At 40.5% G+C, this 14,407-nt stretch overlaps 1 protein-coding gene across 1 annotated transcript in view; it reads right to left on the reverse strand.

Annotated features, from left to right (window-relative positions):
- Positions 1-14,407, reverse strand: part of GRIN3A (glutamate ionotropic receptor NMDA type subunit 3A) — a 71,029-nt gene that overhangs the window by 26,832 nt on the left and 29,790 nt on the right. The window contains exons 2-3 of the mRNA XM_051641954.1: positions 12,832-13,436; positions 5,026-6,073 (exon numbers count right to left, since the gene is read on the reverse strand). Coding sequence (XP_051497914.1) covers positions 5,026-6,073; positions 12,832-13,436 — 1,653 coding nt within the window. The remainder of the gene's footprint in view (positions 1-5,025; positions 6,074-12,831; positions 13,437-14,407) is intronic.

The raw sequence follows: 14,407 nt of genomic DNA on the forward strand, positions 1-14,407 counted from the left end.
ATAAAAAAGCAGGCCTCAATGGGAAAGGAAACTTGATTTGGAGAACACTGCAGTGCATTGTCAGATAAACTGGATATCAGAATAATAAAAGTCTGAACTGGACAGATTCTGAGCCTCCAAAGCCATAACTGTACAGGAAAGCTTTAACAAGGTGATGGGGAAGCTAAACAAGTCAGGTGGTGACCACCTTAAATTGCAGGGGGAAGATAAAGGAGCCAAGATTTCACCTCAGTAAATTGCAGGTGTCTTTCATTCTTGTATGAAATTGCTCTGCAACACCTGTTCTTTATTCTGACTGGAGTTTGATATTTAATTTCTCCTTTGTCTGAGATTTTTTCACTTTGGTCTCTGTGACACTTAAAGTCCTCTTGAGTTCAAATCCTTCACAGACTCATTAATACTGAGAAAAGCACCATGTATTAATTAGCAGGCTGTGATGCTGGGACTCATGACCTTCCTGTGTCCGATGATATGCTGCACAGAAATGTAATTTTGCAGCCAACTTCTATTAATTGTAAAAAGAAAAGAATCCTGCAGTCCTGTACAGACACTAACTCCCCTGGGAGCAACAAGATACGTGTTAACTCTGCTGAGTGTGTTGCTTGGTTTTTTGCTACACAATTTAATGCATTTAATGCGTATTTAAGCCCACGCAATTTCATTATATATTCAATACATAGCAGTGCAAGTGGCAGTCCTTATAATGATACATCTTGCTTTGCTGCAGTGAAAGCCCATGGCAATCCTTAAAAGCAGGTTTGGGTTTTTTTCAGTGTAATTTTAACCAGACTTCCTTTTTTTGGGGAAGAAAATTTATCAATAAAAACACAACAGTTATGGCCTCACTCCAAAGCTTGCTGAACTTGAGGAAAGATATCATTAAATGTAGGAGTATTGATAAAGTGGCTGGACCTTTCAGTTTCTGTGGTTTGGTATTGCTAAAGCTCATTTGCAGTTGGTATTTCTGGACTGGTTTAATACATGTAACGGAGTTTTTAACTGGTATAATAAGGGCCTTCAGGCCTCTAAATTAACTGAGATTTTCATAAATCAGAAATGAGAACTTGCTTACTCATGTTTTATATTTAAATCTAGAAACAAAACCCTGGGTGATTGCACATTCTGAACTCCTGAGTAACAAAATCTCAGAAATATCTTGTCTGGATTACTCAAACTACTTAGTTTTATAATAAGAAGATGGACAGCTCATAGAAGGAAATGTTCAGACAATGGGCTGGAAGATAAGAAGGGATTTCTGAGAACTAATCCCAAAGCACACTAAGGACTGGCTGGCTGGGGCTTGTCAGAGTGATGCCTGCAGTGCTTTCCTTGGAGCACCCCAGATTTTGTGAGACATCAGTGCTGGCCATGCTAGTACATGGAGAGAAGTAGCCACTTCCAGGGAATAGTTTGAGAATGATCTAATCCTGAAAAGAGCAGCCCAACATGCCTACCTCTCCCAATAAAATGTAAAGGCATTTTAGACTGAGTAATTAATATGTAATGTCTCCACTGCAGCCATATAAACCTAGGTGAGATAACACAGTGAAATTGCTGATGGGAGGACTCCCAAGTGCAGCCATTTTTGTTAAATTAATCTCAATAGCTTCAGTATTGGCTGTCAAAATAGAATATGGAAAGGATCTTTGCCATTGACAAAAGGTGTTTTGAAATGATCCAGAGAAGTAAAAATATAACCATAGTAAATTAACAGGCGTAGCTACTGAAGTGTATCCTAAAGATGGCAAAGAAAAGCTGAGAGCTGATAGCTGTCAGGGAGGGGACAGAATCTGGTCTGCTAGCACCTGAAAATGTCATTATATTGTTGAAAGAATGACACTTTTAAGAGAAAGAAGGACAGGCATTGGACCACCTTATGGAAAAGCTGTCCAGCTCCTCAGCTTATGCTGTTGCTGGTTTCTTGCTGGCATGTCAGAAATGTTTCTTTTGTCCTCTGGGCTTTCATAATTATTTTGCCTCAGATATTCAGCACTACTGAACATGCTCCTGACTTTATGGTGCTTGTCCAGCATGTGCTCTTGCATTAGAAGCCTGAAAGCAAAGTCCCTGCTTCAACTGCCCTTGCCACTGAAAAAAAAACTACTCCCCAGGGAGATCCTGTAATGCCAGACCCTATTTTTTTATTTGATAATTAAGAGTTTTACTGGAGCCTTAGTTGCAGGCTTGCTGGCAAAGGAAGGCACTGACAGTGCCTTCTCCTTATGGATGATTTCTTCTTTTCCCTGTCTGTGGCACTGAGACCTAGATTACCCACATGCAGATAGCACTGCTTTATGGAAACCATACTGGAAATGGAAATATTAAACATCTGAATTTGTCACAGGGCTGGCTAAAATGGACCACAGCCATAAAGATACATGCTTCTGATGTCTAAGCTTTTAAAGGATTTAGTTGAAATTATACAGGTTTGAATAAGTAAGTGATAGTTTATTGCTTGACTGCTTAGGAGTAATTAATTTAAGGCTAAACAATAAGGGAACAACTAGACATTAGAAACAGGAACTTTCAATTAAGATGGGCAATCAGCCCAAGTTCTCTGTTTTGGGCTTTGTTTTTTAAATACATTTCAAAAGCACAGTGCAAGGGGATATGTATCCCAAAAGCAGCAGGAGAATGTTTAGAAGCATATTAAAATTAAAAAATTATTTCTGCATCCTGCTGCCTTCTTTTTGCAATGAGTCTCCACCACTGAAAACAAAGAGATAAGCAAATCTGGAAAAAAACCCATATAATATTTAAATCATGTAAAAAATTATTTACAGAACTAACTAAAAAGTGGTGCATGTACCTCTGCAATTGTTGTGCTCCAATAATTTACTAAGCCTAAGCTTTATGTTTTAGAGAGAACTTTGAAATTGCACAGCTCAGGCTTTGTGTGAGGAAAGGTTAAAACAGTAGATTTTTGTATTATAACTGCTCTTACAGACGAAGACTTTGGAGGCAAATGCATTAATGGAATGTATGAAACTATTTGGTAGTTCACTTAACAGCAGGCAATCCTCTTCCATTAAATCTACCTTGTCTTATTCCCACACTGGAAACAGTTAACTACTCAGAAGCTTAGATGTTGTCCATGAAGCACGGAATGCTTGCCTAGGAAAGGCCAGTAATGCACTAATTTAAAGGGATCACTGAGGTTACTAAACATGAGTCCTTGGTTCCTCTGTTCAAGACTAAGAGTCACGTTTGCAACACCTCATACACTTCACTTCCCTGCACTCCAATTTTGTAACCCCACAGCCAAGCTTTACAGCACAGCTCTGAAACATTTTAATTTTCCTGCAATTGCAGAAATTTCCCAATACCTGTCTTAGGAACTCTATGTGTGGTCACAATAATGATGCAGAAAAATAGAATATAATCTGATGCAATTTATTTGATGGATTAAGTGATGACCATGCAAAGAACTGAGGTCTAACACTTTCAAGACAATATTCTAGCTCATACAATGACTGTAAAGAAGATATGCCTGAAGCTGGAGAGATTCAGCCAAAATCTCTCATTTTCTTCTTCAGAATGCTTCAGATAAAACAAATACATCATTCCTGGACTTTTGTGGCTTAAATTGATGAAGTTATTGATGCAGTATTTATGATATTTTGTTTGTTTGTTTGTTTTTTCTGGGGGGGGGGGTGGGTGGGAAGGACAGATTATTAGTAGCAATTTAGCAATGGGCTTTAAGTCCTAAATAAATTTTAGAATAACTCAGGCAAATCCTAAAATGTATTGCTCTTCGTATTTTTGTAGAAACAATCTAAACAACGTTGGAGGAAGTGAGTCAGAAGTTGTACTCACAAAGTCAAAACTGGCCATTAGCCAACTGCAAGGTTTTACTAATATAACAGATGGAGCTTGGCCTTTGCTGTCTGGAGGGACATTTGTAACCTTTTTTTACACAATGTATGGAAGGAAAATAAATGTCCAGTTCTTGAGTTCTTAAAATGACTTTTTCCAGAGGTGCAATGTTCTATCAATTCAGTCACCCAAGACAAACTGAAGGTGGATGGTTTCAAAGCCATGTTCCAGCAGTTAGGTTACGGTATAAAACGGACAATACAATTACACCTTCACTGGAGAAAGTGTCAAACTAGCCAGGGAAATCTGCTCTTGCCACCCTTGTCCCCTACACTGACTGCCACACAAAGAGGATGGTGCCTGGCACCTGCAGACATGTATTCTCTCTACAAACCATTCTGCATGTACTGAGTGGCAAATAAAATCAGAAGAGTCTTGTGAAATTACTGGACTTAAATTCTAACTGAGAACCCCTTCATCTCTTGGGAGTGGGAGAGACAGTGGGTGGAGGCAGTCCTGATTCTACAATTTTCCCTTGTCTTCCCAAAAACTATGAGGAAGTCTGAGCTATTTGCAAATGGGTTGTCTGCAACCTAATTTATCTCCTCCCATGAAAGTTCTCCAGCAGAAATAACATTGCAAATAAACTGTTTGACTACTTGTAAAGTGAATTCCACTGTTTTCATGCAGAATGTAGGATTTTTAAAAACATTTCAGTTCTGCTCCATTTCATTCAGAATTTTTGGGGAATTCTGCTTTTGAAAGCACCATTATGGCCTGTGAAATACTGGCAAAATACTACCTAGAACCTCAGTGGGTTTGCCTGCATGCTGTGTGGTTGGTTTGTCTGAGGACATCTCAGGATGACCCAGATAATCCAACTGATCAAAAAACTACAGCTAAAGAGTCTTCAGATCTGAAACCTATCCCTTAATCTGCATGTGGAAGCCAATTTTCTTCTTGGCACTGCGCAACAACAAAATCGTTCACTCCCCTCTACACCCTCAGTCTTTTAATTCCCCTTGTACACTTCTATGTTTGAAGATGCTCTCACTGAAATCTCCTCCTGAAGTGCCATCTAATTGTAGTGCAACTGCTGTTTGTCATGCAGATTTCTTTCTGATTTTATTAGAAACCATAAATTATGAAGCAGTGGATTTTGTCTTGGAAAAGGGAAAGGCAGAGTTGGTAACAACAGGTATGATTTACCTTTGGGTCGTGTATTCCAGAAAGCTCTTCATAGATCTTCTCTCCTACCATGACAGCAGCTAGGTTGGCTGTGTATGTGGACAAACAAAACAGACAGAAAATAGCCCAGAGATTCATTAAAAACCTTCCAGTCCAGCACTTGGGGGGTTTGATGGCAGCTGTTCTTCCAAACAAGATTGAATAGCACACATTCAGGGCAGATGAGAAAGAGAAGACTTTTTTCCTGTTCCTTCCCTTGGGGGTCATCCCAAAAGGACTTTTCCACTCATATAAGGTGAGGAATATAGCTGTGATGTGGAGAGCAACAAATATCCCCAGCCACATAGTCCAGTGAAGTGGCCACATAAAGGCTCCAATAGGAGCTGCTGTGTCTTTGGTCCTCACCAAGATGCCCAAGCTGGTTGAAAAGAAAGGGCTGGTGAAATCAATTACTTGGCTGCGGGCAGTGTTAATGCTAAAGGATGTCACTGCCATGTGAGCTGTGCCAGCCAGAAGATCTCCCACCAGCCCTGTCCAGTGGCCATTCTTCCAGGCTCCATATTTTCCATCACCAACAATGTACAGGTCAAAATCAAAATTCATATCCTCAGCCAGCTTCTCCAGCAGATCAATGCAGTAGCCATAGCAGCACTTCTTCAGCTCAATAGGGACAGTGTCATTCCCTCCTTGAAGGGTCTCAAATAGGTTATCCAGCAGGGCTGAATCATTGGTCAAAGGATCCAGGCACAACTGTCCTGCTGGGCAAAGACCTTCATCATCTACATCTCTTGTAAAGACAAATGGGTGCTCAATGAGAGTTACCACTCTGAGGTGCAGCCGAGTCGGGTGTTGCATGTGGTTTTTATGTCTCTGGGCTTGTTCTGGCCATATACCATAGTCCATGACTATCTTTCCTTCTTGCCAGCTCCCCAGACGAGTCCACATTGGGTTCCCAACAGGGTCATGCTGCAGATTCCAGATGAATAAGTTGTTTTCCGAGCTGATAATGGAGGAGCCTTTCACCTTAATGTGGCCACTGAGACCATCAAAAGTTGTGTTGGCTAAAAACCTGTTGGAAGGAGAAACCAGAGTAATCAGAAGCAGACAACTGCAGTCATCATGCTAAAAGCATTTGCAGACACCATGTATTTGTGTTTAGCAAAATAGACTGGCAATGTTGTTGAACCCTTGAATCATTAATAGCTTTCCTATGGCACGGTGAACAAGCCACCTAATTTACTACTACAGTACTTGGGAATACTGTCCTACATATCTTACCTAATGTAAGTGAAAACTCTTCAGCAAAGATATTATTTTTATTTGGTAGAAAAAATTGAGTAAGAGAACACAATTTTTATTACCTTTGCCTCATAAACTAATGAAACATAGGTAAGTTCTAAGCTGAACTCATCAAACCTGTAGTCAGTTTCTTTGATAAAAACATGTATGAAAATGGAGGAGTGGAAAAAACATATGAAATGTCCTTCCAAGAAAAATCCCATCATCTCAGTAAGTTCTAGCTCACATAAGAGGGGCTACTGAACTTCTGTCAAGATCTTTCAAGCACTCTGAATTCAAGAAACCCGGATTCTAAAATGCAAATTTGGTATTGGCAAATCACTGTTAGCCACTTCAGAATGAAGAAAGGGACTCAGTGAGAGATGGTTGCCTCAGGTCAGTCACTTTTAATTCTTACCTAACAAAAAAAACAAAACAAAAAACAAATCCAAAAGAAGTTTCTTAAAATACCTGCAAAAGCCATGTTCTTAAAAGTGCAATTTTTACATTGTAGCAGATCTCATGAAGTATGCCAGTTTTGCACTGAACATTTTGCATTGAGATTTCTTGGCTTTTACTATTCCAGATATTCACAACAATGTCAGGCATTTCCTTTGTATTGGGTGGCCATGTTTGCTATTAATTATCCTTCCTGTATGTTGAATTCAGCTTCTGGTAAGTCATTAGCAGAAAGAGGCTAAACTGACATGGATAAAGAAACAGTGAACTGAGCAGGAAGTGAGTGTTATAAGGAGAAAAACCTTTTTAGTGTAAACATCATAACCAGTTGAACTGCACTTTGGGATTTATAAAGGTGGTTGGCATTTTGCAGGGACCCCACTAAGACTCAGCATGGTGATTCCATTAAAAACAGCTAAGTTAAATTGCTGCTAATGTGGTGTAAGGTGAGTCAGGCACATATTTTTCAGTAAGAAGCATTCAGAAGCCAGACTATTCAGCTGTCATGTTAGAATATAACACCTCACATGTGTTCTGGGAATTTGATGAAAGCATGTATTGGAAGAAGTATAAAAGCTAGGGCTGTCATTCCACCTTAAAAAGCAAGACATAAACTGTAAGTAGTCTTAATTCTTTATCAATAGTTAGAGCAAATAAAAAAATAACATTAACTGATTTGAAAAGAATACAACCACAGGAAGTGTGTGTGCACACATACTTCTGCCCCATCTCTGTCCTCTGTTTTGATGACTTTTGATGATTTTTTATGGAGTTTTAGTAGTTAAAACTCTAGACTGTCTCAAGATCCTATTTGTTTTTGTCCTCAGCAAAGGGTAAAATTACAAACCTAAATGATACAGTTTTGAGTGTTGTTGTGTATGTGACAGCCTTCTCTGAGGTGGCTTCACAATTCTTATTAATTCTATTTTCAGTAGTTTGAGTTTGGACAAAGATGATACAACCAATAGTGTCAAAAGCAATTGAGCTGTGTGTGTGTTAACTTGGGCCTGAAAATTATGCCTAAAAACGCACACAGGTGTTTATAAGTGGGACAGAGGCGTAATGTGGTTCTCATTTTTATAATCCTTTGCCACTTAGTCTGGTTGTAGCTAAATTATACCACAGCTTCATTAATCAGTGGTGTCTGCCATTGTTTGACTAGTCCTTTGCCATCTACTCTGTGTTCCCTGTTTGATGGTGTACTTGTGTGTTTGAGTAGGTAAACATTATTAAGACAAAATTTATAGGGGAAGGAAACCTTAGGCACTAAATAAAGGTTTGTGTGCCATAAAATTTTGGGGATTTTATCTCTCCTCCTTAATCTTGTAAAAAAAATTGTGCAACTTACTCTTTATGAGCCTTGCTGGCTTTGTAGCCATCACTAAGACAGTAACACTAAACCATCCTGGCGTGTGTACGTGGGTCTGTACGTAAAATTTTGAAAGAATAGTTTTGTGTGGAAAATAAGTGTTACCAGTTCACAAAATGCCAAAATTGAGGGAGCAAAGTTCGGTGAATTTGGCTCCATGTTGCTGCCACAGCATGACTTGAATATCAGAATGCTGCAGACCAGGCACTTTGGGAGTAGACGAAGCTACGGAGTAATGCATTAGATTTATTTTCTGTAGTTAGAATGAGAACAGTGGAATTTATGCACTGTGTTCACTAACTTTTGTTGTAGAAGTAAGTGTGCCCACGAGGGGGAATAGAGCCTTCTGTACCTGTCCTGTGGTTGATTTGTGTTAGAAGTGGTTACCTGAGAGATTTAGTAGCATTTGATTGTGTGGCTTCGCTACCTTATTGAGTTAGTGGCTTACTTTTGCAGCTGATCTGCATGCTCTACATTCTTGGTAGTGACAGGGCATTAATCAAAATAAATGAGGGAAGCCATGTGGGAGATACATTTTTAACAACACTTTATTTTATACACGAGTGGCTGTGGTGGCTAATAATTTGTGTATGCTGCATGCATACATGCCCCTCATGCCAAGGCTTCATGTAAGAACTCCCTTACCCAGTATCTTTAGGAAATAGATAAGAGGATCTAACTATATTATTTAAGCCAGTAATCTCTAGTGAATCTCTGGGTATTACAAGATCTGGGTATTGCAATAGACACATTGACAGTATCTCATCAATATCTTTTCAACAGGGCCACTGACAGATCTGTAAGGAAAGACAATATGTGCAAACTTCAGAGCATGAAGGGCCAGATCCTGAAGCCTGACAGCTGAATGAATTTCCTTGAGGCTATGTCAGTGTATGTGAGCTGATGATCACAGGGACAGGCTGTGATATCTGTGTGAAAGCTTTAGTAACACCAGTTCAGTTTGACCAATGAGTCCAAACTGAGTATTTTGCTCATTTCAGCTTTGTTTTCATGTGCTTTGTTGTAAGAACTGCTCATTAAAGCTTTAGCAGCACTATCATACTTCAGTGGTGATATTTTTGTAGTACCTTTAGGAATTATTTTATTTTCTTTCAAGCTTGATGGCTTGGTCATTCCACATCTTTCTTGGAAAGTTTATTGAAGGCAAGAACTAGAGTGGACAAGCAAATAGCAAGCTGCTGAATTTACCCAAGAAGCAGAGTTAAATTTGTAAGACTAATTAAAGCTGTAAGACAATATGAGGATTTGAAATTTTAATGCCTTGTTCCATCAACAAGGATGGTCCCATGAGCAGGCAGTGATAGATCAGGGAATCAATCTCATTGTAAGAGGAATGAAGGATAGAGACTTTAAACAGTATAACCTTCAGGGGTTTGTACTTCTATATCCATTTCCCCAGCCATATGGATAAAAGCATGCTTTTCCACGGCCCAGACCTTGCTCTTGTTCACAATCATTGTTCTGCTCCTGGGTGACATTTAAGATGTCTGCACAGCCAGTGTGAGTGCAGGGCTGGCAGTGACAGCCCAGGCGTCAGCTGTGCCAGCCTGTGGGACACACTGCAGCCAACGGGGACAAAGCTCTGTGCCACTGTGCCTTCTCCATCCCTGCCCACCCAGCTCCAAGACTATGGACCAAAACAGATGGGTTCCTTCAGACAGAAAAGCACTACATTAGTAAACAAGCAAGTAAGCACCAGATGAAAGCTTCATCTGTGGGAGCGCACGGCTCGCCGAAAAGAATTCATGCAATGGACAAGGTTGGTCGTGGTGCTTCACACCTGAGAAATTATTGTACCACTCAGAGTTACTAGTTATGCTGCTGACTCAAATACATCAAGTATTTAACTTATACACTATAAAATAAATAATTCAGGAGAAGGATTTACCTAACCTGTTATTTTGTCTTGAAAAAGGTCCACAAGCTGCTTGGGAAAAAAGGCTAAGCATGTGACCTTTTTCTCCTTTCTACAATATTGAGTGGAAGGGACAAGAAATTTCGTAAGATGCAAAACTGCATATTGTCTCCCAAAATATAACAAGAGTTACAGCCCTCTCTATTCATGAGAGAGCTAATAGTTTTCTGTAGAAAGCAAGGATGAAGAAATATTTTGCAGGAATGATTTTAAGAGCTTTAGTTTTGCTTTCCTTTCTCTTTGTCCCATTTTTAACCTTCCAGAAGTCTGCTTGTAAAACTTCTGTCCTCAAATACTTCTTACTTTAAGAAACCTCTTGCTCAGTTTTACTTTTCAGGGATTTAGGTATGATCTAGTTAGAATACTCAGAATAATAAGACAAAATTAATATCCCAAAGCAGTGGTAATATTTCAAACCAGTGCAGTGTTTATTCCCAAGACTTTCTTCACTCTTTGGAAGCAGGAGGCTTTTGACACCTAAGTTATGGATGAGTGCTGACTAAGGACCTATGAGGGTCTCAAATGGTTCTGTTTTGAGCAGTTCTGTTACCACATTATGGCAAGGACACACCTCAGATACCATTTTGAAAAAAGTTCCAAACATACAAAAATCTCCCAGAACTTTTATCCTAACTCCATCCAACAAAATCCATAGGCTGAAAACCAGGTGTGATGGGGAGAAAACATTCAACAGTCACTGAATCTAAAACAGCTGATGAATCCACATACTTATCAAGGTCCTTTTAGTTTGTTTTCAGAAAGAACCATGCAATTTTTCTTCTAATATCTTTAAACCCAAATTTTTAGGTGTTAATCCCCATGTGGGTTTGGGAGTAACTCCAGCATAGTGACATGCAGTGGTCTACAGGAATAGTTTAGCAGAAGCTGAAAAAGAAGCCTCCTGCAGCAACCAACTAAGAGAGCACTTTATATTTCTGTGTGCTCTCACCAGCAGCAGAGGCTTCTGAGGTAGTTGAGGTCCATCTCGAGGCAGCCTCACCTCTGTGTCTGGGAAGATCATGGAACTGATTCTCCTAGAAGACATACCAAGGCATGTGGAGGATAGGGAGGTGATTCAAGACAAGCTTTACCCGGGGCAAACCCTACCTGACCAATCTAGTGGCTTTCTACAACAAAGTGACTACATCAGGTGACCAGGGAAAAGCAGTGGATGTTTTCTATCTGGACTTCTGCAAGGCCTTTGACACGGTCCCCCACAACATCCTTCTCACTAAATTGGAGAGATATGGGTTTGATGGGTGAATTGTTCAGTGGATGAGGAACTGGCTGGATGGTCATATCCTGAGGGTAGTGGTTAATGGCTCTAAGTCCAGATGACAAACAGTGACAAGTGGTGTCTCTCAGGGGTCCGTACCGGGACCAGTGTTGTTTAATATCTTCATTAATGATACTGACAGTGGCATTGAGGGCACCCTCAGCAAGTTTGCTGATGACACCAAGCTGGCTGGTGCAGTTCATGTGCCAGAGGGACAGGATGCCATACAGAGGGACGTGGACAAGCTGGAGAAATGGGCCCAGGTGAACCTCATGAGCTTCAACAAGGCCAAGTGCAGGGTCCTGCACCTGGGCAGAGGTAACCCAAGATATGAATACAGGCTGGGGGAGGTCACACTGGAGAACAGCCCTGTGGAAAAGGACCTGGGGGCACTAGTGGATCAAAAGCTGAACATGAGCCACCGATGTGCAGTTGCAGCCCAGAAGGCCAACTCCATCTTGGGCTGTATCAAAAGGAGTGTGGCCAGCAGATGGAGAGTTGATTCTGCCCCTCTACTCTGCCCTGGTGAGACCTCACCTAGAATTCTGCGTCCAGCTCTGGTGCCCCCAGCACAAGAAAGGTGTGGACCTGTTGGAACGTGTCCAGAGAAGGGCCACGTAAATGATCCAAGGGCTGGAGCACCTCTCTTATGAGGACACGCTGAGGGAGTTGGGGTTGTTCAGTCTGAAAAAGGCTCTTGAGGGATCTCATAGTGGCCTTCCAGTACCTGAAGGGGCTACAGGAAAGCTGGGGAGGAACATTTTACAAGGGCTTGTACTGAGAGGACAAGGGGTAATGGTTTTAAACTGAAACGAGAGATTTAGGTTAGAGATCAGGGGGAAATTCTTTAGTGTGAGGGTGGTGGGACACTGGAACAGGCTGCCCAGAGAATTTGTGGCTGCCCCATCGCTGGAGGTGTTCAAGGCCAGGTTGGATGGGGCTCTGACAAGCCTGATCTAGTGGGAGGCATCCCTGTGCATGTGGGGGAATTAGAACTTGATTAGATCTTCCAACTCTAACCATTCTATGATTCTATGATTTTCTCTGTTTGTTTTCCATGGAAGTATACTACCAAGGGCTATACATCTGCTCTTATGCTCTCTGGTTGCTTTGGTAGCACAAATATACTTATTTTTTTGTATTCTCTCAGGTTATCTCAGAGAATCTGACCCCAGACCTGCCATTTCCCTCTCACATGCATAAACACAACTACAAGATACTTTCAGAGCATACTCTGTAACCCAGCCTATGTTTACTATGTGACCTCTACTTCTGTGGAACAGTGTCTTCTTCAACTGGTTTAATCACCCTCTGTGACTAAGTTTGTGTCATTATTTGCCCAGAAGTAATGAAGCAGGAGAAAATGCTGAAACACATGTATGAGGGAGGGTTAACAGAATGATAACTAAGCCACCAGGAACGGCAGGGAGATTAATTGTTTTTCTTGTATAACACAAGTATTAGATACAAAAGAAGAAGAAGAAAAAAAAAAAAAAGGGAAAAACTTACTTTGACAAATACTGCCCAGAAGTGATATTTCTTTCATCTGTGTCCATGCAATTCATTGTGCTTGGAATAAGAGCTAGTTCAGGTTGAATCATGGTGGCTGCTGCTACAGCTCTTGCTACCAGCTCCATTGCATCCTGTACATAATGTTCAAAGACTGACTGTGTTGTCTTGCCATGAGCGATGAGACCAAGTGGCAAACCTTCTGTCCTCAGTTCTTCCACGTTCTGTGAATCCCCAATAATCCAGTGAAGCTCTGGAGGCATCACACCAAACTGGGTGGTTATTTCAAAAATCCTCCGTGTTTTTTCCATATCACATCCAAACATCACCATGGTAGATGACGTGTCTTTGATGCTCTCCAGGTAAAAGTGTAAGTAGTTCAGAAGGTCACTGGTTGCAGTGAGGTTTGCTGTGATGTTTATAATGGAGCCCAGGTGGAACTTGGAGCTCTGTTGTGTGAGGAAGAGAAAATCTGTGATGTTCCACTCCTCCTGGCATAGCATCAGGCTGAAATTATACCAGTTGTTCATTGCAAGGATCGAGAAGGTGATGTCAGCATCAGAACTCAGTGAGTTTTCTAAACTCATCTGCAGGTGAAGAGGATTCTGTAGATAAAAAGATGAAAAGCAACTGATCAGAAATATGCTGGACATAAAGTTAATGAGTTTGCTTAAGTTTTAGCTATTCGTTTGGTGCCAAGCAATCACCTGTGAACCAAGAGAACTTTGTGGGATACAGGGAAATGTACACACACCCAGCTTAAAGGAACTGTGATTTATGGGCTTCCTCAGTTAGAGGTCCAGTCAACTTCAGTAGTTACTACCAAGAATTTCCATTTTTTCATTCCACTTTTACTTTTGGATTTCTTGGCATTCTCTAGCAAAGACCCTCCTGCTCTTCTAACAGGGGTATAAGAAAGTGTGGCCTTACTGTTCAGGTTCAGCCCTGGTGTTAATGTTCAAATTCAATGGATGCTGACAAGTTCTTTGGTAAACAGAAAAATAAGTAAGAACCTGAGTCCTTTTTATTGTCTCTCTCTCTGTTTTGTTTTGGTGGCTTTTTTTGGTAGTTGGGGGCTTTTTCTACACAGGTACATGAGCAACCTAATTAAACAGATCACAGTCTATAATCAATGCACATCATATACTGCCAATAAAACAAGAGAAAATTGATTCTTTGGCAAAATACAAAGTACTGAATGTACCAAAGGCTAAGATGTGCAGACTTTTATTTCTGAGCTGGAAAATATTTCAATAAATAAACATTCCACACTCACTTTTTCCACGTCATTGATAATCTAACAGAACTTTACCCACTACCTTAGCCAACACCATTGCCTTTGGCTTTACCTTTTCCAGAAAGGGAGGAAGAATGTAAGGCTAATTAATCTCTTCTCTTGAGGTAAGTATTTCTTCCTTTCTTATTATTTGATCCATAAATACTTTTCCCATTCTCCTATTCCTCCTGCTTCCCTGGTCCCAAAAATAAAGTTAACTTTTATCTACCAATTTAAAAAGGAAGAAAAAAAAAAGAAGAATCCAAGCAATTTCTGGTATTTTGCTACAAAATAATTCTC

Source organism: Apus apus, chromosome Z, assembly GCF_020740795.1.
Source record: "Apus apus isolate bApuApu2 chromosome Z, bApuApu2.pri.cur, whole genome shotgun sequence".
Lineage (NCBI taxonomy): Eukaryota > Metazoa > Chordata > Aves > Apodiformes > Apodidae > Apus > Apus apus.